Source organism: Doryrhamphus excisus, linkage group LG12, assembly GCF_037039965.1.
Source record: "Doryrhamphus excisus strain RoL-2023G ecotype Guam linkage group LG12, RoL_Dexc_Guam_v1.1, whole genome shotgun sequence".
Taxonomy (NCBI): Eukaryota; Metazoa; Chordata; class Actinopteri; order Syngnathiformes; family Syngnathidae; genus Doryrhamphus; species Doryrhamphus excisus.
This window is the reverse complement of record NC_136368.1, coordinates 21,335,165-21,358,266: the sequence shown is the minus strand read 5'-3', so window position 1 is coordinate 21,358,266 and position 23,102 is coordinate 21,335,165. Positions and strand designations below refer to the sequence as shown.

At 45.4% G+C, this 23,102-nt stretch overlaps 1 protein-coding gene across 2 annotated transcripts in view; it reads left to right on the top strand.

Annotated features, from left to right (window-relative positions):
- The first annotated feature begins 344 nt into the window (after positions 1 to 344).
- nalf1b (NALCN channel auxiliary factor 1b) overlaps positions 345 to 23,102 on the top strand; it is a 64,892-nt gene continuing 42,134 nt past the window's right edge. For both annotated transcript variants that reach the window (XM_058081460.2, XM_078795291.1), the window contains exon 1: positions 345 to 1,862. In XM_058081460.2, coding sequence (XP_057937443.2) covers positions 1,008 to 1,862 — 855 coding nt within the window. In that variant the 5' untranslated portion in view covers positions 345 to 1,007. The remainder of the gene's footprint in view (positions 1,863 to 23,102) is intronic.

Below are 23,102 nucleotides of genomic sequence, written 5' to 3'. Positions count from 1 at the left end.
TTTGTGTATTTATTTATTCATTTGTGCCTTTGGGGGCCCTGGAAAAGCTATGGGGGGGGGGGGGGTGTTTCAGTCACACAAAGTGACTTGAGAGGTGATGCAGCCCATTAAAATGGAGCTACTTCCTGCGTAGAAAAAGACAACCAATGGATGATCTCCACTTGCATTGTTGAATGAAGGAAGGGACGGAAGTCAAAGACAGGAAACCAAACTAAATATTTGTGCAAAACATCCTAGGAATATCCTGGTGTACCTGTGTGCACCCCCCCCCCCCACCCCCACCCCCTCCTCCCCTCGCCCCTCCGCTCCCTCCCCACCCCCCTTCGTGTGCATACAGGCAATAAGCCGCTCTGCCACTGCGCAACGATGGAGCTCTCGCAGCGATGGAGATGACGCAAACAGCCCAAGCTCTCCGAAAAAGTCTTTCCAGGCGAACATGGCGGCAACTTAGGCGCGTTCCAAGATGACGACGGCCATCCGGAGACGGGATTCAAGGCTTCACGCTCGGCTTCGAGGCGGCGACGACACCGGCCGGCGCAGGCCAGCGGCCGCTTCCCTGTGAGCCCAATCTGCGGCAGACGCCCCAGCAGGACCATCATCATCATCACCACCATCATCATCATCATCGACAGCAGCAGCAGCACCGAGCAGGCTCGCAACAGCCTGCGACGAAGGAAGCAGGAAGGAAGGGGAGGACACCCGGGAAGGCGAGAGAGAGACAGAGCGAGCGAGAGAGAGCGAGGGAAGGGGGGGGCATGCGGTCAAAGAGGACGCCGTCCCCCCGCGGGGAGCCATGGAGGATGCGGCAAGCTTAATCCGCGCGGGTGGTCTCACCGGACCGGAATAGCACCGACAGCCGCGGGCGCGATCGAGCTGCGCCCCGAACCGGCGGAGGCAACGGCACCCGAGGAGAACGCAGCCCGCCTCCCGCCCCCCCGTAAGTCAATGAGTATTGAGACAGAGCAGCCCCCGCGGTGGAGTCGGCCAGGGCAGCACTCTCCTAAAATATGAGCAGGGGTGCTTGGATGCGTCGACAGCATGACGAAGGCGTCAAATCCTGGTTCGCACCCCGAGGGACCGAGAAGCCATCCACCGAGTCGGAGCGGGCCCAGAGATGGCGACTGTCGCTGGCCTCGCTCCTCTTCATCACCGTCCTGCTCTCGGATCACCTGTGGTTCTGCGCCGAGGCCACGCTGACCCGCACCAGGGACAAGCGCTCGGGGCCGGGGGGGCTCGGGATTAGAGAGACGGGCGAGCAGCCTCGCTCCCTGCGCTGGGTCCCGCCGCTACCGCTGCCGCTGCCGCTACCGCTGCCGCTGCCGCTACCGCTGCCACCACCATCGTCATCGTCACCTCCACCTCCACCACCACCACCACCATCATCACCACCACCACCACCACCGCCACCGCCGCCGCCTGACCCCTACCGGCTCGCCGGAGAGCAAGAAGCTATTTTTCTAGGGAATTCTACCCAACCTCTGTGGCGGATGGACACCTGCCACCCGGACAGCGTGTCCAAGGACTGCTTCACTTTCACGGACGCGGACACGGCGTGCCTGGGCCTCTCCGCCGGAGGGGGAGAGGGGACGCAGTCGGCGTACGTCAACCTGAGCGATTTGTACCTTTCCTTTTGTAATTCCTACTCACTTTTGGATTTGTTTTACGGGTTTACGAGTCCACACGACATGAATTGCACCCTGGATATGGCCATGGGGGCGGACGCGCCGGGATGCGGCCACTGCGTCCGGGCTTACCAGCTCCTCGACCGGCAGGCGGAGGACAACTACCGGGAGTTCGAGCTGCTGGTCCGCAAATACGAGACGGACGCGTACTCCGTTCGGACGTGCATGGAGGAATGCAAGGTAGGACACGCAGGAGCGCATGCGCTCCGGTGGACTTGAGGGGGTGGGTTCTCGGTCGCCATGGCAACCACCGGACATGTCACTATATTTGCATTTTTGCTCTTTTCCTTTCGAGAAATGCGGCTCGCGGTGCGTTGGGGCTGCGTGGATGGATGCTTCCTTCGTGGGGCACTTTGGGAAGATTTAAGGTCTAATCAGGCGATCCAACCCAAGCCTCGCGATGTCTCCACTGACACGGGCACGTTACGACCTGAGGAACCCGGGCGTGTTTTCAATGTCAGGCCACGCACAACACACGCTGGAAGAAACCCACGCCGAACACACACACACACACACACACACACACACACACACACACACACACTGGTAGCCTTCACACACTGACAGGGTGCATCACTCGCTGTCCATGGTGCTGAAACCAGGCCCAGCAGGAAGGCCTGATTTGCAGCTTGTTGAAAAAAGGCAGGCAAGCATATATGCAAATACTCCACTGTGCTGCAGTGTTGCATCCAACTCCAGCAGCATCCAACCATCCTCCTCCTCGTGCCGCCGCCGCCGCAGCCTTTGCTAATGCAATAAGTCTCAGGCAGCCTTTTAGCCCCTTTAGCCCCATCTGAATTGCTAATCGACCTCGGTGTCCGAGTGACCTTTGAGAAATCGCGGCGCTCCGGGGACTGCATGACAACCCGCCGCGACTCCCTTTCAAGAAGCGCTCTCGCCAGAGAATAAATACATTATGCCACTTGATATGATAATTATAGCTATTCATTCTCAAGTCGGGTATTTTGCGCCGGCCGCCCCGTGTCATCGGGATTAATCTTGAATGTTGTCAGCAGCTGCTTAAGGCCTGTTTTCAAGCCCGCACTGAAAGCCACGAGTTTGCAACCAAAGGCAGAGAGCCTTCTTTTTACTCTATTGTGTTTTTACTGCACTCAATGAGGCTGACAATGTTTACCTAGTACATACTTTGGTACCAGGCGTGTATTTGAAGGATAGACCCATTCAAAGAAGACCTGTACGGTATGTACTGAGATAATGACCTGGAAGGTTTACCTGCTCAACTGCAGAGAGTACTATGCCTTTATTTGAAGGAGGTCCTTATAGTATTTCAGTATTTTGCTCTGTAACTGTAGACAGTACCAGGCTTTTATTTGGAAGCGGTGTCTATTTGAGAAGAGGCCTGTACGGTGTTTCCTCAAACAGTGGCGCAGGGTGTTTATTTATTTAACTTTAAGAGTACTGGGCCCAGTTTGATGGAGGCCTATCCCTTGGTTTGTTTATTTCCTGAAATGTATAGAAACAGGCCATGCTGATCTACTGTACCATGTATTTATTCCAAAGAGGTGTCTATTTTACAGGAGACGTTTCTCCCTACAGTGGCCTGAGGTGGTGATTTATTTAACTTCAAGTAGTACCGGGTGTTTATTTGATGGAGGCATGTTTATTTCCAGAACTGCAAACAGCAGCAGGTCTTACTGAGCTATGTAGTACCATGTATTTATTTGAAAGAGGTGTCAATTTTAGAGGAGACATTTCTTCAAATAGTGGCCTGGCATATTTATTGACAGAGGTGTTTATTTAAGAGGAATCCTGTGCAGTATTTTTTCAAGTAGTGGCTCTGTGTTTATCTCAACTGCGGTGTGTACTAGGTATTTATTTGAAAGAGGTGTCAATTCGAGATAAAGTTTTTATAGTATTTACTCCTCCGTTTCTCCTCCGCATTGAGAGGAGCCAGATGTGGTGGCTCTGGCATCTGGTCCGACTGGTAGGAGACCTCAAGGTTGTGGAGGCCATTTTCTCAACTGGCCTGGGAACGCCTCGGGATCCGCCAATCGGAGCTGGACAAAGTAGCCGGGGAGAGGTTAGTCTGGGATCCCTGCCTAGGCTGCTGTCCCTGCAACCCAAGCTTGGATAAGTGGAAGATGGATGGATGGGTAAACAAAAAAGTATGCATTTTTTTAAAGTGGTGTCTATTTGACAGGAGACCTGTTGAGTATTTCCTCATAACGTGTCTCAGGCTGTTTATTTACTTAACTGCAGAGAGTACCGACCACTTTGTGAAGGAGGCATTCATTTCAAAGGAGGCCGTTGTTGTATTTCTTCCCGTTTGGCCCCACTGCAGACTGTACCATGCATTTATTTGAAAGCGGTGCCTATTTGAAAGGAGGCCTTAATCCATTCCTGAAAGGATGAGGCTACCAGTCAAATGTCCGCCCCGAGTCTTACTCTATAGTGCCTGCTCTCGTTGTCAAGTGTTGAACCACAGCTGAAAGTAGTTCCACTGCTTCACAATAGGACAGCCATTCATTCGGGAAATTACTTTTCTTTTGTTAAAAATGAAACCTTACATCGGTGCGTTTTTAAAAATGATTGTCTTCTGAATGACTCAGGCTGAGTGCCACAGACAGGCGATGGGAAGGTTTCAGCATTGATGAGGACTGGAGGCTGATTCTGAGACAAGCCAAATGGTTGTGAGTTAGTGTGAGCAGGCCCTATGGGTCCCCATCACGTAAATAGTAGTACTGCACTTTATGGAAGGAAGGATGTCGATGTGCTATTCATCTAGTAGCTGCACTCAAAACAAGACAAACAACCATTCACACTCACATTCATACCTATGGACAATTTGGAGTGGCCAATTTATTTTTATTTTTATTTTTATTTTTATTTTTATTTTTATTTTTATTTTTATTTTTATTTTTATTTTTATTTTTATTTTTATTTTTATTTTTATTTTTATTTTTATTTTTATTTTTATTTTTATTTTTATTTTTATTTTTTCATACAGGCCGAATGTGTCAAAGAAAAAAAGAAGAGAGGAAAAAAAAGTGGTAATACGATAACAGTACCGAGTAATTGCACATAATTGTGCTACATCGGTGAGAGAAAGAGAGGAAAAAAATACATGTATAAATATAATAAGAAAGGTTAAATTAAGTTGCATTAAGTTAAACGGACATTTTTAAGGGAGGTTTTGTACCGGATGTTGCTACATCAAATATTATGTCTTTTCACACCAACTTCTGCTCCATGCAACTGTGTCACGCACACACATGCAGAGGCGGAACCCACCAACCCCGCCCGCCCCCACGTGCCGTCGTCCCTGCAGGTCCAGACCTGAACATCCCTTCCGGTGTAATTTAATTTGCACTCCCATAATTCTCTGCTTCTCTGGCGGCTGTGTCTCCAGGGCCAGTCCCCAGCATGTTGATCTTCTCTCTTCCGTCCATTTATCATTGTCGCATCCTCTCCATCTTTGTCTTGCTTCCAATCTGTGTCAGGAGGGACGGGCGTCACATGTGCACAGTTTTATCTCCTCCCTCTTCTTCTTCACACACTCACTTCACCAACGGAGGCCTTGGCCTCACACCTTCCCTCCTCTCCATGTCCTCCGTGGAAATATGGGAGCGTCGGAGTGATAGATCCCCATCCGGGCTAAGGTCCTTTCCCTCTCTTCAATTACAGACCTGTCCACACACACGCTCTCTCTCCTCTCTCCTCTTTTTTTCCTCCTCTTAACACCACATTACGTGGCGGCCGCATGACGTGCCTGAGAATTATGCGGCGGTACCCGTGGAATAATACTGACGGACTGTCAGTCAACATCATATTCATATATCAAAACATTTGTTCCGCGGCGCTAATAGAAATAAACACCTGACAGCGTCGCCATCAAGAGCTGGACTAAGTCAAGCGTTCAAAGATCATAAAATATGCAAAGTATAACAAAAAGCACTCAGCCCTGCGTGTGTCACGCGTTTCAGCTGTCATACAAGTGTAAAAATAAGTTCACCTTGAGAGACTATGTGGCCTGGTCCAAAGACCCCAGTGATGAAAACTGACGGATGGATGGATGGATGGATGATGGACTATGGCAGAGTCCGCAGGTTCAGTTCTCTGTTGACTTGCATTTTTGCAGTAGGTCCTTAAAAACAGCAAAGCTCTCCTGTCATATAGAGGATCTTTGATGAGTGTTTTTGCAGTAGTGGAGCAGCCCACGTGAGCCTTTTTTTATCCCAATGATGGCCTTGGTGGCCATGTTTTAATAACATTACCATCAATGTACCCATTGACATTGGAATGTCCTCCATAACAGAGGATCAGAATTAACTTCCAGCTTTAATCCGGTTACTATACGTTATTTTCCGGGATTTATCAGGCCTGAAAACCTGGCCAGGTTCCGGAGTGTTCAGTAGTACTGCAAATACACTATAGGTTGTCTCTAGGGTTCGCAATATGGACCACAACTCATATCCCGATATATTTAGGTTGACTATCGATATACGGTATTTATCCCGATATTTTTTCCCAATTATGTTGCTCGGTGGTTCCGTTGAAATGGATGCTGGAAAAGTCCCCCTCATATGAGCTGCCAGTGTTTGTTTCCTCCACAAGTGAGGAGACGAGGGAATATGTCGGAAAACAACACAGCAGCACTCATGGAAGCGCCTTCCCGGTTTGTAATGCAACACCATGAAAGCGCGCATCTTGTTGGCCCCGCAAAGCTATCCTGTTCGAGTCCACACAAACCCCAAAGCATGCTGGTATGCTTAGTTGAATGATTTGATGAGTGGGTGATGTGTTATGTTTGATTTTTCTCTGACAAGATACCGCCGCAGCGGAAATGGCCGCTGTTCAAAACTGGAAAATACACGAGCACCGAGGCAGAAAAATGGTCAAAAACTTTTGAGTGTTGGTGTTCTCCGGCTTGTAAATACATGAAAACATCTGCGCTGCAACAGATGCTGCTGCTGCTGCCGTCGTTCTTCCTGTTTGGCTTTGCTTGTTTGTTCAGCTCCTGTGCACGTGCGTCTGTGAGAGCGAAAAAAGCTTTGGTTCTCATACAGTGAAGAAAATAAGTATTTGAACACCCTGCTATTTTGCTATTTCTCCCACTTAGAAATCATGGAGGGGTCTGAAATTTTCATCGTAGGTGCATGTCCACTGTGAGAGAGATAAACTAAAAAGAAAAATCCAGAAATCACAATGCATGATTTTTTAACAATTTATTTGTGTGATACAGCTGCTAATAAGTATTTGAACACCTGAGAAAATGAATGTTAATATTTGGTACAGTAGCCTTTGTTTGCTATTACAGAGGTCAAACGTTTCCTGTAGTTTTTCACCAGGTTTGCACACACTGCAGGAGGGATCTTGGCCCACTCCTCCACACAGATCTTCTCTAGATCAGTCAGGTTTCTGGGCTGTCGCTGAGAAACACAGAGTTTGAGCTCCCTCCAAAGATTTTCGATTGGGTTCAGGTCTGGAGACTGGCTGGGCCATGCTAGAACCTTGATATGCTTCTTACGGAGCCACTCCTTGGTTTTCCTGGCTGTGTGCTTCGGGTCGTTGTCGTGTTGGAAGACCCAGCCACGACCCATCTTCAATGCTCTGACAGAGGGAAGGAGGTTGTTCCCCAAAATCTCACAATACACGGCCCCAGTCATCCTCTCTTTAATGCAGTGCACTCGTCCTGTCCCATGTGCAGAAAAACACCCCCAAAGCATGATGCTACCACCCCCATGCTTCACAGTAGGGATGGTGTTCTTCGGATTGTACTCTTCATTCTTCTTCCTCCAAACACGCTTATTGGAATTATGACCAAAAAGTTCTATTTTGGTCTCATCTGACCATAAAACTTTCTCCCATGACTCCTCTGTATCATCCAAATGGTCATATGCAAACTTAAGACGGGCCTTGACATGTGCTGGTTTAAGCAGGGGAACCTTTCGTGCCATGCATGATTTCACATCATGACGTCTTAGTGTATTACCTACAGTAACCTTGGAAACGGTGGTCCCAGCTCTTTTCAGGTCATTGACCAAGTCCTGTCGTGTAGTTCTGGGCTGATTCCTCACCTTTCTTAGAATCATTGAGACCCCACGAGGTGATATCTTGCATGGGGCTCCACTCCGATTGAGATTGACCGTCATGTTTAGCTTCTTCCATTTTCTAATGATAGCTCCAACAGTGGACCTTTTTTCACCAAGCTGCTTGGTAATTGCTCCGTAGCCCTTTCCAGCCTTGTGGAGGTGTACAATTTTGTCTCTGGTGTCTTTGGACAGCTCTTTGGTCTTCGCCATGTTACAAGTTAAAGTCTTACTGATTGTATGGGGTGGACAGGTGTCTTTATGCAGCTAACGACCTCAAACAGGTGCATCTGATTCAGGATGATACATGGAGTGCAGGTGGACTTCTAATGGGCAGACTAACAGGTCTTTCAGGGTCAGAATTCTAGATGATACACAGGTGTTCAAATACTTATTTGCAGCTGTATCACACAAATAAATTGTTAAAAAATCATGCATTGTGATTTCTGGATTTTTCTTTTTAGTTTATCTCTCTCACAGTGGACATGCACCTACGATGAAAATTTCAGACCCCTCCATGATTTCTAAGTGGGAGAAATAGCAAAATAGCAGGGTGTTCAAATACTTATTTTCTTCACTGTAAGTGTAATGAGTCATTGATAAAAATAGCATCCATTTAATCCGGACTTGACAAAAGCCACCCAGCAGAGAGGTCTGAATGTTGAAATGCTATTATTAGTCATGCTAGCTCCGTGTTTAACTCCAAGTGTTTGGATCATCAATGGACTTTTCAAGTCGAGTGGAACCTTAAAGGCCGACCACACCATTCATCTGTTCCAGGGTCAAACTATGACCACCATAATACGTTCAATTCATGGTACAGAAATCCCTCATTTATTGCAGGTGACCATGATTTTCCTCATGAAAAAATGAATATTTTTGTAGTTAGAGTACACACTTTACACATTTACACCCCTCGTCACAGCTCTTTATGTTTTCCTCTGAATCCCGTTTCTATGATCTTATTTTGTCTCCATTTCCTTCGTCATTCCCTGTCTAGTTTAGTCCCACTTGAGACGCTCTTATTTTCCTATTCACTTCCTGTTGTGTCTCACTTCCTGTCCTCCTTTCTTCCACACCTGTTACCAATTTCATTCATTCGTTCATTTTCTACCGCTTATCCTCACAAGGGTGGCGGGGGGTGCTGGAGCCTATCCCAGCTGTCTTGGGGCGAGAGGCGGGGTCCACCCTGGACTGGTGGCCAGCCAATCCCAGGGCACATATAGACAAACAACCATTCACACTCACATTCATACCTATGGACAATTTGGAGTGGCTAATTAACCTAGCATGTTTTTGGAATGTGGGAGGAAACCGGAGTACCCGGAGAAAAGAACATGCAAACTCCACACAGAGATGGCAGAGGGTGGAATTGAACCCGGGAAGACGTTTTATGTAAGGGGAGGCCAGGCAAGGAAAGGCAGCTTGATTGATGGAGCGCAAGGCAACTCATCGTGCTTAGCGCTTAGTGTACACAAGCTGGGATGTTTTCATGTCTACTCTCTGAGCGACAGGAAGCCGGTGCAGAGACCCGAGTACCGGACTAATACGGTCCTGTTTTCTGGTTCTAGTCAGGACTCGAGCAGCAGCATTCGGGATGCATGCAGCTGTTTTACAGCTTGTTTAGTGAGCCCGATGAGAAGTCCGTTACAGTAGTCTGGTCTGCTGGAGACAAAGGCACGGCTTAGTCTCTCTAAATCCGGCTTAGACACGATTCCCTTGATTTCGGCCATGTTTTTTAAGCGGTAAAAAACTGATGATGTTATTGATTTCATGCGGCTGTTCAAGTTGAGGTCTGAGCCCATTGTAACTCCCAGATATCTAACGTGATGATGAAAAGTTCTCAAGGTGACCGATGGCGCTTTCTCTTTGTTTGTGTGGGCCAAAGACAACCATTTCAGTTTTGTCTGAGTTTAGCTGAAGAAAGTTGTTTGAATCCACACACTGACAGTAAATCTGGAGGACCATGTTCACCTGCCGTCAGCGACACGTCCATCCGGGTGTCTTCTGTGGGACACGTTGCAGCTGTGTGTTGGTTGGCCTCATGTACAGATTGAACAATAGCGGCTCCAGGATTGACCTCTGGGGAACCCCACAGGTCATAGCCATTTGTTCCTGTTCTCCAGATGAGACTTGAACCAGGTTCCAAAGTAGTTTTCTAACCTCTGTAATAAGACGACATGGTCAACAAGGCAGAGGTTTTTCACCTTGATCCGAGCTGCCTCGGTGCTGCAAACCTTTGCCCAAATTGCGTTCACTTTAACTTGCAATTTTGCTTTTTTTTATCATCGGCTCTCTGGCACCCCTATTGGTAAAATACGCTGTGCGATAGTGGTGTTCTTATATTTTTGGGGTGAAAAAAGTTCAATTTGTAGCACCTTTAAGGCACAGTCCACACTCATGCACCCAGTAGGGCTAATTGGTCTCCAAGGTTACCATACTTTATTCCAGGGCCATAAAGATCATCAAGGGTAGCATAACATTTGACGTTGCCACTCCAGTGACGAACCATTGTACCCCGAAAGGTACAATAGTACGCTTCCACCCCCCCAACCCCCATGAGAGCGTACTGTATGTTTTCTATAGGTGTATTCAAGGTCCAATAGGAGGATGCGATGCTCTCAGCGCTCGGCCTCGCACATAAACACAGACATAGAAACCCAGTCACAGCTCCCCGAGCTCCCAGACTCTGGTGACATTCTCACATCACTGAGTCATCGTCATCATCACCACCACCACCGACCCGCTCACAGCATGTCCTGTTACAGACGGAACATCTACTAGCTCATCTACATGCAAGACGCTAGATGTAGCGGCCATTAATATCATCTGATGACAGACCGTACTGGACCGTTTATACTCTTACTTCTCAAAGCTTTGATGAAAATGCAAACAGGATATCCATCTCATCCATTTCATGAGGAAACTCAGTTCATTTCATGTTTGCAACACCATCGTGTGCAATTTTTATCATTCTTTTATTGAAAGTGTGATAAGGCCAAGAGTGTTAGGAGCCAACCAGAGCACATATCAGACTGGGAATTTTGTCCGCTGTACCGTCCCACGAACAAAAACTAATCGTTATTCAATGTCTTTCATCCCTTCTGCTATTAAGCTGCTAAACTCAGATGCAACTCATTTTAAATAACATTTGTGGCAATATTTGTGTGTGTTTTCAAACTGTTTACTATGGCTCACTTATCACAGTCACTTCTGGAACCAATTAACCGTGATTTCTGTTATTATGTCTACTATATTGCAGAATATGAGCCTAAAGATGACTATAGGGTTGTTATTTCATGTGGAAAGGGCTCTAGTAATGTTAAAACCTGTATTTTAAAAGCTGTAAACTACTATTTGACTTATAAAAAAAAAGGAAAAATAATACATGATAAAAATAAATTCACTTATCACAGTCTATCACAGACTTGTGGCAATGTTGGTGTGTGTTTTCAAACTCTTTATTGCCAATTGCTGACATTCCTGACAATATATGTTTTAAATAAATAACGAAAACGTGGTTACCGGATAACTGGATATCTGTAGACGTACCTTCTGTTGTGAACGAGGACATTTCATCCAATGATGTAACGTCAGCATTGCAACTGCAGCCTAACAGTGAATGAATTGCAGGAAGCCATTTTAATCATGCCATGTAATCACATGTATGCCATGTATCGCATGTATGGCCGACAGCGAGGAGGGAGGGGGTGCGGGTGGGGGGGGGGGCAAAGATTAGAGGAAAGACCTAGTGATGTGTGCAGACAGGATGTGACAATATGTGTCACATCCTCCTCGTCATTTTCTCTATTGTATTTCATTTATTTTTCTATACAGGGTGTGTGTGTATGTGTGTGTGTGTGTGTGTGTGCGTGTGTGTGTGTGTGTGTGTGTGGGTGAGAACAATTCATCTGAGCACCTGGCCTGATATATAATCCTCTCCAATTTAATCAGTGTTTGTGTCAATGGATGAAAGTGCACACGTGTGCATGCATCAGTGAGATGTTGGAATGGTTTTTTTTCATGTGTGAGACCAACAGGACAAATTTAAAGCCACAGTCCCTTATTAGGGGCAACGCATGGGAATGCTATTAGATGCTTCTTTGTGGGTGAGTTACAGTCCATGCCAGGATGTCATTACCGTATTTTCTGGACTATAAGTCGCTCCGGAGTATAAGTCGCACAAGGCCAAAAATGCATCATTAGGTAGACAAAAACATCCATAAGTGGCACTGGAGTATAAGTGGCATTTATTTTATGACCCAAACAGACATTACGCCATCTTGGAAGGCAAGTTGTAAGAATAAAAGAATAGAGAACAGGCTGAATAGGTGTAAGATATGCTAACACAATGCTTATTCAGATACACTAAAAATAAACATGAACACAAAAGGTGTCCAGTGTTTATGGAACATAAACACTTTTTTCATGTATAAGTCGCTCTGGAGTATAAGTGGCAGGAACAGCCAACCTATGAAAAAAAGTGTGACTTATAATCCGGAAAATACGTTATATTGTTATATTCATGATCTGAACTCCTGTCCCGATTTCTGTGAAGGCAGAATTGACCCAAATACAAGATGCTGATATACCCAATTAGCATAGGTCAATACTGTACAGTATGTCACGTGGTGCAAACGTTTGAGGCCCCCATTGGATTTATAGTAGGGCTGCACGGTGGACGAGTGGTTAGCGCGCAGGCCACAAGCTAGGAGGGATTACTGACACGGCTCATGTACTGTATTAACTTGTTGTATTTGAAGAAAGTAGACTAGCTAGTAGCTAGCACGCCGCCATCTTGCACTGACGTCATGTAGTTACATCAGTATTGGATCTGCGTCCAAAAAAACTTCCATTTTTACTTCCTTATTGTTTCCTAGGAATATTTTCATACACTTCCTGTCGGAGCCGTGTTGAGATATGAGCCTTCCAAGCTAAATACCTCCCTTTTCAAACGGATGCAAATGAGCTTGTGTTGTCCTCCTCGGCGCCGTCATCACCAAGCCAGAGGCTGATTATTCACATCATTACTCCACCTAGTAACCACCTCAGGAGCCTGATACAGCCCTCAAGTGAGCGAGAGAGACGGAGGGAGGGGCGCATTGTTTGGTGATCCAGGTTGAGGGTTTTTGAACGCGGTGCAGCCAATTCTCCGGTCTGACGGTAATTTAATGGTGGACAGGGAGGAGGAACCGAAGAGAGGTTATCCACGGGGAGAGATAGTGCACGGAAACGGGAGAAGAGGAATGGCGGGGGAGATTGAGCTGATGATGGGGGTCTTATCGTCATCTACTTCTAATGCTTTTTGGCTTTTTTGCCTGTGTGTGTGTTTGTGTGTGTGATGGTGAATGGACTTTTTTCACCTTTTCCGCACCTTTTTCCACCTTTTGTCTTACTCACTAGCTCCTTCACCCCCCCACCCCGCCCCTTTCGTTTATCTGACCCGCTTTTCAGCGTCCTTCTTTTTATCTCCTCCACCAAGGAGGCACCATTTGTCTATCTGACCTAACCCTGAGTGTTGGTGAGCCTCAACCGGAGCTCGACCTTGTTCACCCACCGTAAAACACACTGACCCCTCCCCCCCGGAGTCAAATGTACCGCACGTACCTAAACGCAGCACGGGGAGACTTTCTGGGATGTGTGACTTCAATCATGAAGTCATGTGACGGACATTTGGATGCATTTTTAGTCCTGGATTTCGGTCTCATCTTTGAGCTCATTTTCGGGGTCTGTTTGTCTTGGGGCATAAAAGCCTCCTACGTCTTACCCCCGTCTTACCCCCGTCTTACCCCCGTCTTACCCCGTCTTACCCCCGATAGGCTCAACCGCAACAGTTATGGACAGTTAATAATACATGATACAAATAAATTCACTTATCACAGTCACTTTTGGGACCAATTAACTGTGATTTCTGTTATTATGTCTACTATATTGCATAATATGAGCGTAAAGATGACTATAGGGTTGTTATTTCATGTGGAAAGGGCTCTAGTAATGTTAAAAGCTGTATTTTAAAGGCTGTAAACTACTATTTGATTTATAATAAAAAGGAAAAATAATACATGATAAAAATAAATTCACTTATCACAGTCACTTCTGGAACCAATTAACCGTGGTTCCAGCTGATTTTTCATGAAGTCATATACCTTTGGGTACACATTAGATGAGATATTTGTTGTCTTTACAGTCGGGTGGTAAAACGTCTGGAGTATCTCTCTTTGAAAGGTGCTTCCTATATCGCTGTTATGTATGACTTGGGAGGGGATCAGACAAAAGTTTATTTATGTCCTTTTCAAAACACGGCTTTTACTCTTTTGCTTTGTCTCCTCCGGCTGCTGTTTTTCCTTTCCAGTGGCACACTGGCAGCCCCACTCAGACTGGGTGTAAATTATTCATCTGCCAGAGGCTTTTCAAAGGCACTGAGGAGGAACCGTGGCACTGTGAGACCCCCCTCCCCTGTGCACCCACACCCCGGTGTGCACACATACACACTCGGAGGGATCGAGCACGTGTCTACACAGTCACTCATGTTAACCGTGGGAGCAAACACCATTTGTCTGGTCTTCTTTTGGGCCTTATTGACCCTGCAGGGACCATTATCTGCATTGTGGCAGCCGGATGCTCTCATTGGACGGTTGGAAAGTGTTTTAAAGGGAGGGGCCTGAATGTTCTGAGCTCCTTCAGTGTCTTGTTGTAGGGAATGTATTGCAGGCTTCCCAATAACATAAGTAATGGCACCACAAATGAATGTAAATATGGTGCTGTTAGGTTTCTCCTTGTCCTTTAGGTGCCCCCCCCCCCATCGATGCAAGTTCCCACATGACGCTTTGGGTGGATTCAGCTGTGAAACTTCAACGCTATGAATTGTGCGTGTGTGTCATTGTGTCCCTGCGTCCTGCTCCCGTGTTATCACGGCTCCTATCTGCCCGCTGGAAGTCTGTGTGGGTCACATTGAAGTTCTCATTAGCACTGCAACTCACTGGTGTCGCTGTGAACACACCAATGCGCCAAATCTACCCACCATGAGTGTGCGGGAGACAGACGAGGAGATGAAAAGCTTCTTGACTTCACAGTTTGAAGGATTTCTCTCTCCTCATTTTCTTTTCTTAGTCATTAATGCGCCGTCCCTTTCATTACTCACGCGGGGCAAAATTAGGCGAAAAACAGCTCCGGCTCGAGTAATCTGTTAAATAGTGTGCACTATTAAAAAAAAAAGTCGGGCGGTCATAAGTAACGGCGGATGAGATGAATCATGTGCGCCACATTTCCATGAAATAAGTCAAGAGTGAAGCATATGCCGGAGTACAGGTGGATGGATGAGGTCAAGGAAGAGCCTGGATGAGGGATAACGGAAGAGATGGGAGATGCAGAAAATACACGCAAATATGACTCGGATGGTCATTTGCATGTGGGCGTGGCCTACTCATCTCATTTGGAACGGCTTCAGAATGATATTGGCCAAAATAAATTACAAGGGTGGCGGGGGTGCTGGAGCCTATCCCAGCTGTCTTGGGGCGAGAGGCGGGGTACACCCTGGACTGGTGGCCAGCCAATCACAGGGCACATATAGACAAACAACCATTCACACTCACATTTATACCTATGGACAATTTGACAAAAATATTAAAATCTTTTATTTAATTATTTTTTACAATTATTCTTTTTCCTAGTTAGGTTACTACACTTTTTCCGGTTAATATTTTGACTTGATTCTTTTTCCTGCTTATTATTATTGAGCTCTGAGTATTTTCTGTGATGGTTTTGGTTCCAGCGTTGTGTTTCTGCGGGCGCCATGCCATAAATAAATCCAGCGACAAAGTGAGCGGATGCAGCGCTCTTGTCCCTCGTGTCCTTGGTGACCCCTGCAGTGTGTCTGCGGAAGGAAAGACACAAGCAGTGAAGTATTTTCCAGGGTCGTGAAAGGCTGACAGAATCACTGCTGTTTTTGTTGACTTATTTATTTATGGTTTTCAGCAAATGTGGTCTCTCGTGACATTTTGCTGCGGCGTAGCGACGGTGCTGTATTTCTTTTTTTTACCCCATTTAGCACCTGCATTGACGTAAATAGCGTTTTTATGTGGCCTTTGGATTTACATTTTGGGATATTTTGCATGAGCATAAACAAAGGGGGGGGGGGCGAGATGGGTTTGGCTGGGATGAAAGAGCACATCAACATTTGTATGCCTTAGCTGAAGACATTATGTTCTCGGGCTCTGTGAACAACAAGGGACTTAATCCGACCGGAGAAACATTTGATTCACCTCCGTTTGGCAGTGGTCAAGGTCGCCGTGACCTCTGCTTGTTGTGCTGGTAAATGAGTGACTTGCATGATTAAGTTAGCACTTAGCAACTTTCTTCAGGTTCCCAAATTACAAATGCAGCCAGCGTCTTACCTGCAGCCAAACTGAAAACATCCCATATTGGCATGTACTCTAGATAAGCTGGTGAAGTATTCACCCACATATAAGACGACCCCGAATATATGTCAATGTCTTACTTGAGACCCATTACAACACTTTTTTAAGACTAAATTATTCTCCCTCTCCCTCAATGTGTTTTGGACACCCAAGTCAAAGCAAGACGAAATACCTGAATCCAAGGTCAAAGTGATTTATTTTGTAGTGATTACTCAGCACTTTTTGGACTAAAACATGAAAATTAGCTAATTGTGTCAAATTCTAGCATTAATTGTGATTGATTAATTACTTACAGTCATATTTAGTGTATTTAATCTACTTTGTAATCTCTTGCTTATTGTAAAAAAAGGTTGTAATGTTCCAAAAATAAAGTCAAAATATTATGGGAATAAAGTCATAATTATGAGAAGAAAATTTACGAGAAATAAATATATGATATGATGGGAAAATTAACAAAAAAACAGTTGAAATTATTTTCAAAAGTCCAAATTTTAAGAGAAACAAAAAAATGAAGAGAAAAAAGTAAATTAAGTAAATTAATGAATTAAAAATATGTCATAGTATTATGAAAAGTATTCAAGGTACTTTTTAATCTCTAACTTGTTGTTTGGGCTTCGTCATCGTGTTTGGGCTTGTTTAGTATACGCTGATTGGGAGGGCACGGTGAGGAGCGGTGAGTTGTCGGTCCAATGAATGGGACATTTACATTTCATAATCACCCAGATTGGTAAAGGCAGAATAATATGCCTTTTTTGTAAGAAGGAGTTTGCTTACCACCGGGTTTAGCCTACCATATCAACGCTAAGCTAACATTAGCAGCGGCGACATTAGCGATTTAGCGATCCGTAGCAATGCTTTTCACCAAACTGAACACAAGGAGAAGACCGTCTGCGACCGACAGGCTGACGGATATTTTTGCCAAAAGATGAACTGCAGGCCCATAAAAGATGACCCATTTTCCTCAAAGTTTTTGTCTTATTTTTTCAAAGATGAACCAGAAAGCTCGTTACCCAAAAAAGGCCTGACTTGATGGGAGCGCCGCTATTTCCTGTATGTGTTCATTTTGGACGCTACAGTTTGAACGGAAGACTGGTTCATGGCAATGAATGAGGGGTACCAAAATAGAAGGAGCGTCCGTGGCCTCGCAGGGGAAGCAGCACATGCTGGATGTGATCACATGTTCACAGCTGAGCATTTGTGTCGGCCAGCTGGGTTTTGAGCCCACCGTGTTCCCCTGACTCCTTGACACACACGGCTTCATTGCATCCCGTCTGTGGTGAGAGCAGGCCATGCTTTTCATGCGGTGCCTTCCTGGTTGCCGTCGTTCTACATGCAATCCATTCTACAGCCATGCAAGACATAGCCAATGCTAATATTTACATAAACTGGAACCACCGAGGTAAACAAGAACAATTCCGCTGACTAATAGCCACAAATTTCCCCCACATGTGAAAAAATATGATATTTGTTTTATAATGCATGAATCCCTCATTTATCGCTGTTTATTGGTCCCATACCCAACTGTGATAAGTGAATTTCCATGAAGTAGGATGCCTTATTCATATTTACAGCATAGAAAACCTACTTAATGTGTTTTTTAACATTATTACAGAATATTACAGAATGTGAGTGTGAATGGTTGTTTGTCTATATGTGCCCTGGGATTGGCTGGCCACCAGTCCAGGGTGGACCCCGCCTCTCGCCCCAAGACAGCTGGGATAGGCTCCAGCACCCCCATGACCCTGGTGAGGATAAGCGGTAGAAAATGAATGAATGAGGAGGAGCAGGAGCGGTCTTGTAGTATCCGTATGCGTATTTGCATACCTTCCCAGGTTCCAATGGAAAGGCAATCATGTCATGTGACCTGCTTGTATGCCTAACGGCTTGTTGCCATACGTATCTCCATGCACCAACTTCTTATCTCTCTCAGACCCTGTTTATTTCTGTATGAGGATTATGAGGTGAAGCGTACATCATCAGGATAAACAAGACTTCCGCCGGTGTTTGCAAGGTGGGGGGGGGGGACCCTCGCTTGCCTCGATTCAATTTCATATGCAGGCTCCCGTCTCTGGAGAGTTCACTGTGCCAAACGTACAATGAAGACATTATGGAGGATTTATGACCCCATAAAGTCTATGACTTGGCAACACGGATTTCAACTATAGCCTGAAAACACAAACATTTGAGACGTCTCACAGTGTCGATGTTTATTATGGCTACACTGAAAACACAACATCGCCATACTTTGCACCGCAGTTCCGCTATTGCGTTAGTCAAGATAATGACCTTGGTGAAGTGTTATACAGGGTCAGGCAAAGTGATCTGACACATTTGGAGGTTAAATAAAAGGCAAATAAAGTAAAGAAACTACATTTGAAAAGTACATATACTGTACTGCCATTCTGTTCCATTATGTTTTAAACATGAAATCAGTTCTGGCGTTGCCAGGTCGGTCAGTTGGTTTTGGTTTCAAGAGTCAAATTGCATGTGGAGTATTCCAAATTCGTACTTGTTGGTAGGTCTGCATTGAAATGAAAGCCTCTCACGTCCCCCTCTGACGGTTCCCTGTTCCTCCGGGGGGGGGGGGGGGGGTCCGTCCCACTATTTAAGCTTGACTGCAGACTAACTAGATGTGTAGCAGTATGCAATATAAGGCAATACTTTTACTTTTAGCCAGGTTTAGAAAGATGCGGTGCAGCTGTGATGGTTGATCACACCTGAGGCGAGTGAGCCCCCAACCCCCCCCCCCAACCCCCCCTGCCGCCTGATTGGTCTTTTTGAACAGCTGAGAGAGCTTGTGCGTGCGTCAGTTGCGCAGCTGCAAAGGTTTTGTTCCCTGCCAGGATGGCCTCTCAACCTCTCGCTGATGAAAGGTAGATGTTGTCCTTTCCAGGTGCCCATCACCTCCGTCCCATCAAGCAGAAGTCCTCCATGAGCGAGGCTGAATATTCATGGCCGCTCTCACTACAGTTCATGCAAATGCGGTGTGGTGAATTTGAAACCTGGACACGATCCTAAAAGGAAATCTAACATCTCAGCGGGGTAAGCATAATCCTTTTTGCTCCATCGCGCAGTGAGCAGAAACCATGATAATGGACTACCTTGTCACTGATTATTGAGTAATGTAGACGTAATTGGCTAAATTGCTTCAACATGCCATAGAATATCTAATTACATCCACAGTGTAGGACATGCAGTACATACACCGAGCTTCCAGGTTCCAGGTCGGGATGGTCTTGGGTTGAAGGCTGGACCGTGGAACATTCAAGGTGGACCTCCCGTGTGTTTGTACTTGCAAGCAAATAGCAATAAAGAACCAGCCTTTACAACAGGGGGTCCAAACTGCGGCACTTTCTCAAAATAGAATTTAGCAAGAAAAATTCAAAAACAGTCAAAATGGAAGTCAGAAAAATCAGACAAAAAAGTTGAAGTCTAACAAGATTTTTTTTTATGAGAATAACATCATAATATCAGCAAAATTAGAGAATTGGGTTGCAGAAAAAGTTGTAATGTTACAAAAATAAAGTCAAAATATTATGGCAATAAAGTCATAATTATGAGACGACAATTTATGAGAAATAAATATACAAGACAGGATAGGAAAATTTACCAAAAAAACAACTGAAATGATTTTTAAAAACCCACATTTTAAGAGAAACAATACAAAAAAATTAAGACCAAAAAGCCCCATTCAAATCATGTTACGAGAATAAACAACAAAAACGAAAAGAAAGTAGCATAGATATATTATAATAAATATTATGAATAAAAATAAAAACAGCTGAAATGATTTTGAAAAATCTGAAAAAAGTATTTCTCGAGAATAAACAACAATAAACTTGTAATATTATGGGGACAAATAACATCACTTAAGTAGCATAGAGATGAAATATTAAAGGCAAAATATACAATATTGTTTATAGTTGGTAGGTTGGGGAAAAGTTAATGTGGGAATTAAGTAAAAATATGTCCTAGTATTATGAAAAGTACATTTACTATGATTATTTAAGAAGAAAGTTGAAATATTTTTGAAAAAGTCCACATTTTAAGAGCCAAGGCTGGGCTGCATTGTTTGTTTCTGGGAGTAGACTCAGCAGTTCTACTTCCTGTCCCTGACTCACCTCGGGGTCCTTGTGTTTCATGCGGGAACCCAGCACACTTCTGTACCGTACCGAAAAATGTAATTATGAATGAATGTGTGAATATCTGTACCCCAGCGATGAGCGATAAAGACCTGAATTGAAACAGGCTCAAGTTCTTTGAGAGGAATGAGAGGTACGATTTAATAAAACCTGCGAGGAGACAAATCGATCCAACCGGAATGGGCGCCCTCTCGACAAAATGTCTGACTATTCATGCTAAAACGTTAATATAGCAGATAAGAACGCTATCTGGCTCGGGTGATAAGCATGCAAGGACTTGTTTTGGAGCTCCCAGCATATAATCATAGCAAGCCCGTGTGACATTAATGTGTTAGTAATATTAGTCAAATCTAATCATTCTTATTGCTATTGATTATTATTCCTTCATTAAGGAATCATACACCCTGCAAGCCGACTTGATTTTATGCTCCTTTTTTGTGTTTTAAATGCCTTCCATGGCAGCACCAGGCATCGCAACCCCCGCTGTGAGCCCCCCTGCCGGCTCAGGTGCTTTGGAGACCCTCCCCAATATAGATCCAGAACCGCATGGGGTCCCGGCCCTCTGGCCTGTTCCAGCGCTTTATTGATTGGCACCGAGCCCCAGCTGCCAATATCACAGCGGCACACGGACCCCCTGGTAAATGTGGGGGTGTGGAGCTCTCCCTGGTAAATGTGGGGGTGTGGAGCTCTCCCTGGTAAATGTGGGGGTGTGGAGCTCTCCCTGGTAAATGTGGGGGTGTGGAGCTCTCCCTGGTAAATGTGGGGGTGTGGAGCTCTCCCTGGTAAATGTGGGGGTGTGGAGCTCTCCCTGGTAAATGTGGGGGTGTGGAGCTCTCCCTGGTAAATGTGGGGGTGTGGAGCTCTCCGTGGTAAATGTGAGGGTGTGGAGCTCTCCGTGGTAAATGTGGTGGTGTGGAGCTCTCCGTGGTAAATGTGAGGGTGTGGAGCTCTCCCTGGTAAAAGTGAGGGTGTGGAGCTCTCCCTGGTAAAAGTGAGGGTGTGGAGCTCTCCCTGGTAAAAGTGAGGGTGTGGAGCTCTCCCTGGTAAATGTGGTGGTGTGGAGCTCTCTGTGGTAAATGTGGGGGTGTGGAGCTCTCCGTGGTAAATGTGAGGGTGTGGAGCTCTCCCTGGTAAATGTGAGGGTGTGGAGCTCTCTGTGGTAAATGTGAGGGTGTGGAGCTCTCCGTGGTAAATGTGAGGGTGTGGAGCTCTCCCTGGTAAATGTGAGGGTGTGGAGCTCTCTGTGGTAAATGTGAGGGTGTGGAGCTCTCCCTGGTAAATGTGAGGGTGTGGAGCTCTCCCTGGTAAATGTGGGGGTGTGGAGCTCTCCGTGGTAAATGTGAGGGTGTGGAGCTCTCCCTGGTAAATGTGGTGGTGTGGAGCTCTCCGTGGTAAATGTGAGGGTGTGGAGCTCTCCCTGGTAAATGTGGTGGTGTGGAGCTCTCTGTGGTAAATGTGAGGGTGTGGAGCTCTCCATGGTAAAAGTGAGGGTGTGGACCTCTCCATTGTGATGCTTTTTAGGCTTTGGAAGGCCAAACAATTCACAGCAAAATGGACACAGAGACTTTTTAGCTCCTTGATGGAGGAGGGTGCATCGGTGAAGAATGGACGGGTAATAAGAGAGGAAAAGCGCAGACAGAAAGGAAGGAGAATGAAGAGGTGGTTAATATTTGATGAGTTAATTAGAGAGCGTGCTAAGTTCTGAGCCAGTGTGCCGTTGCTTTAGGCTCCCGGATGTCATTGTGGTCGGCACAGTCATCACTTACTGTACAGGCCCATTTCCGATGGCCTTCGCCGCGCAATGAATATACGCTCCTCCACAATCACTTCTGGCTGACGTGCAGAAAGGTGATCGGGTTTTTTCTTCCCTTGCCGCCTTAAAGTCAGGACAGATGCACTGGAAAACAAGAGTTGACAAATTCATATCATGTTATTTTCTACCCTCATTGTTATTATTCATTCATTCATTTTCTACCGCTTGTCCTCACGAGGGTCGCGGGGGGTGCTGGAGCCTAACCCGGCTGTCTTTGGGGCGAGAGGCGGGGTCCACCCTGGACTTTTTTTTTTGTAAATTTAAAGCTGGATGTTTATTTATCCAAATGCTACACTTGAAGTTTTTACAGAGGAAAGTTAGTGATACAGCATAACATACTGTTCTCATGGAATAAAAATGTGTTTAGTAAGTTCATATTGCTGCTGTCATTCACTTTTTCCAGGAAATAATCTTTAACTACAAGAAAAAGCAAAAAAACATCGCCTTGTTAACAGTATGGTGTTATATGGCCATATATGGTGATATATGGTGATATATGGTGTTATATGGTGATATATGGTGATATATGGCGATATATGGTGATATATTGTATTGTGAGCCTGGTATTGTGATATTGCCAATACACACCCCTATTATATACTGTATAATATATTTGAATAACATAACAAACACACAATTTCCCTCATTGATGATGTGAGTATGCAAGCAGTAGACAATTTCAGGTGATTCCAGACTTCCTGTGTGATGTGAACACTATTGGAGGCAGAGATGTTAAGGTGGAGGAGAGAGTGTTTTGATTGGAGTTCGGCACCTAAAAAAAAAACAACAAACAAACGACTGCTGTCTCAATGAAAATGAGTCATGGTGTGTTTGTGTGAGGATACACTGCTCTTGCTGGGAACAGGTACGATGACTACAAACAGACTACAAACTCTTTTACCTTGGTGCAATACTGGACACAAACACTCCATTCCATATTCTTTCCCAATCCAATGAGTTTTATCAATTCATTATCCTGCCTTACATTACATTCCAAA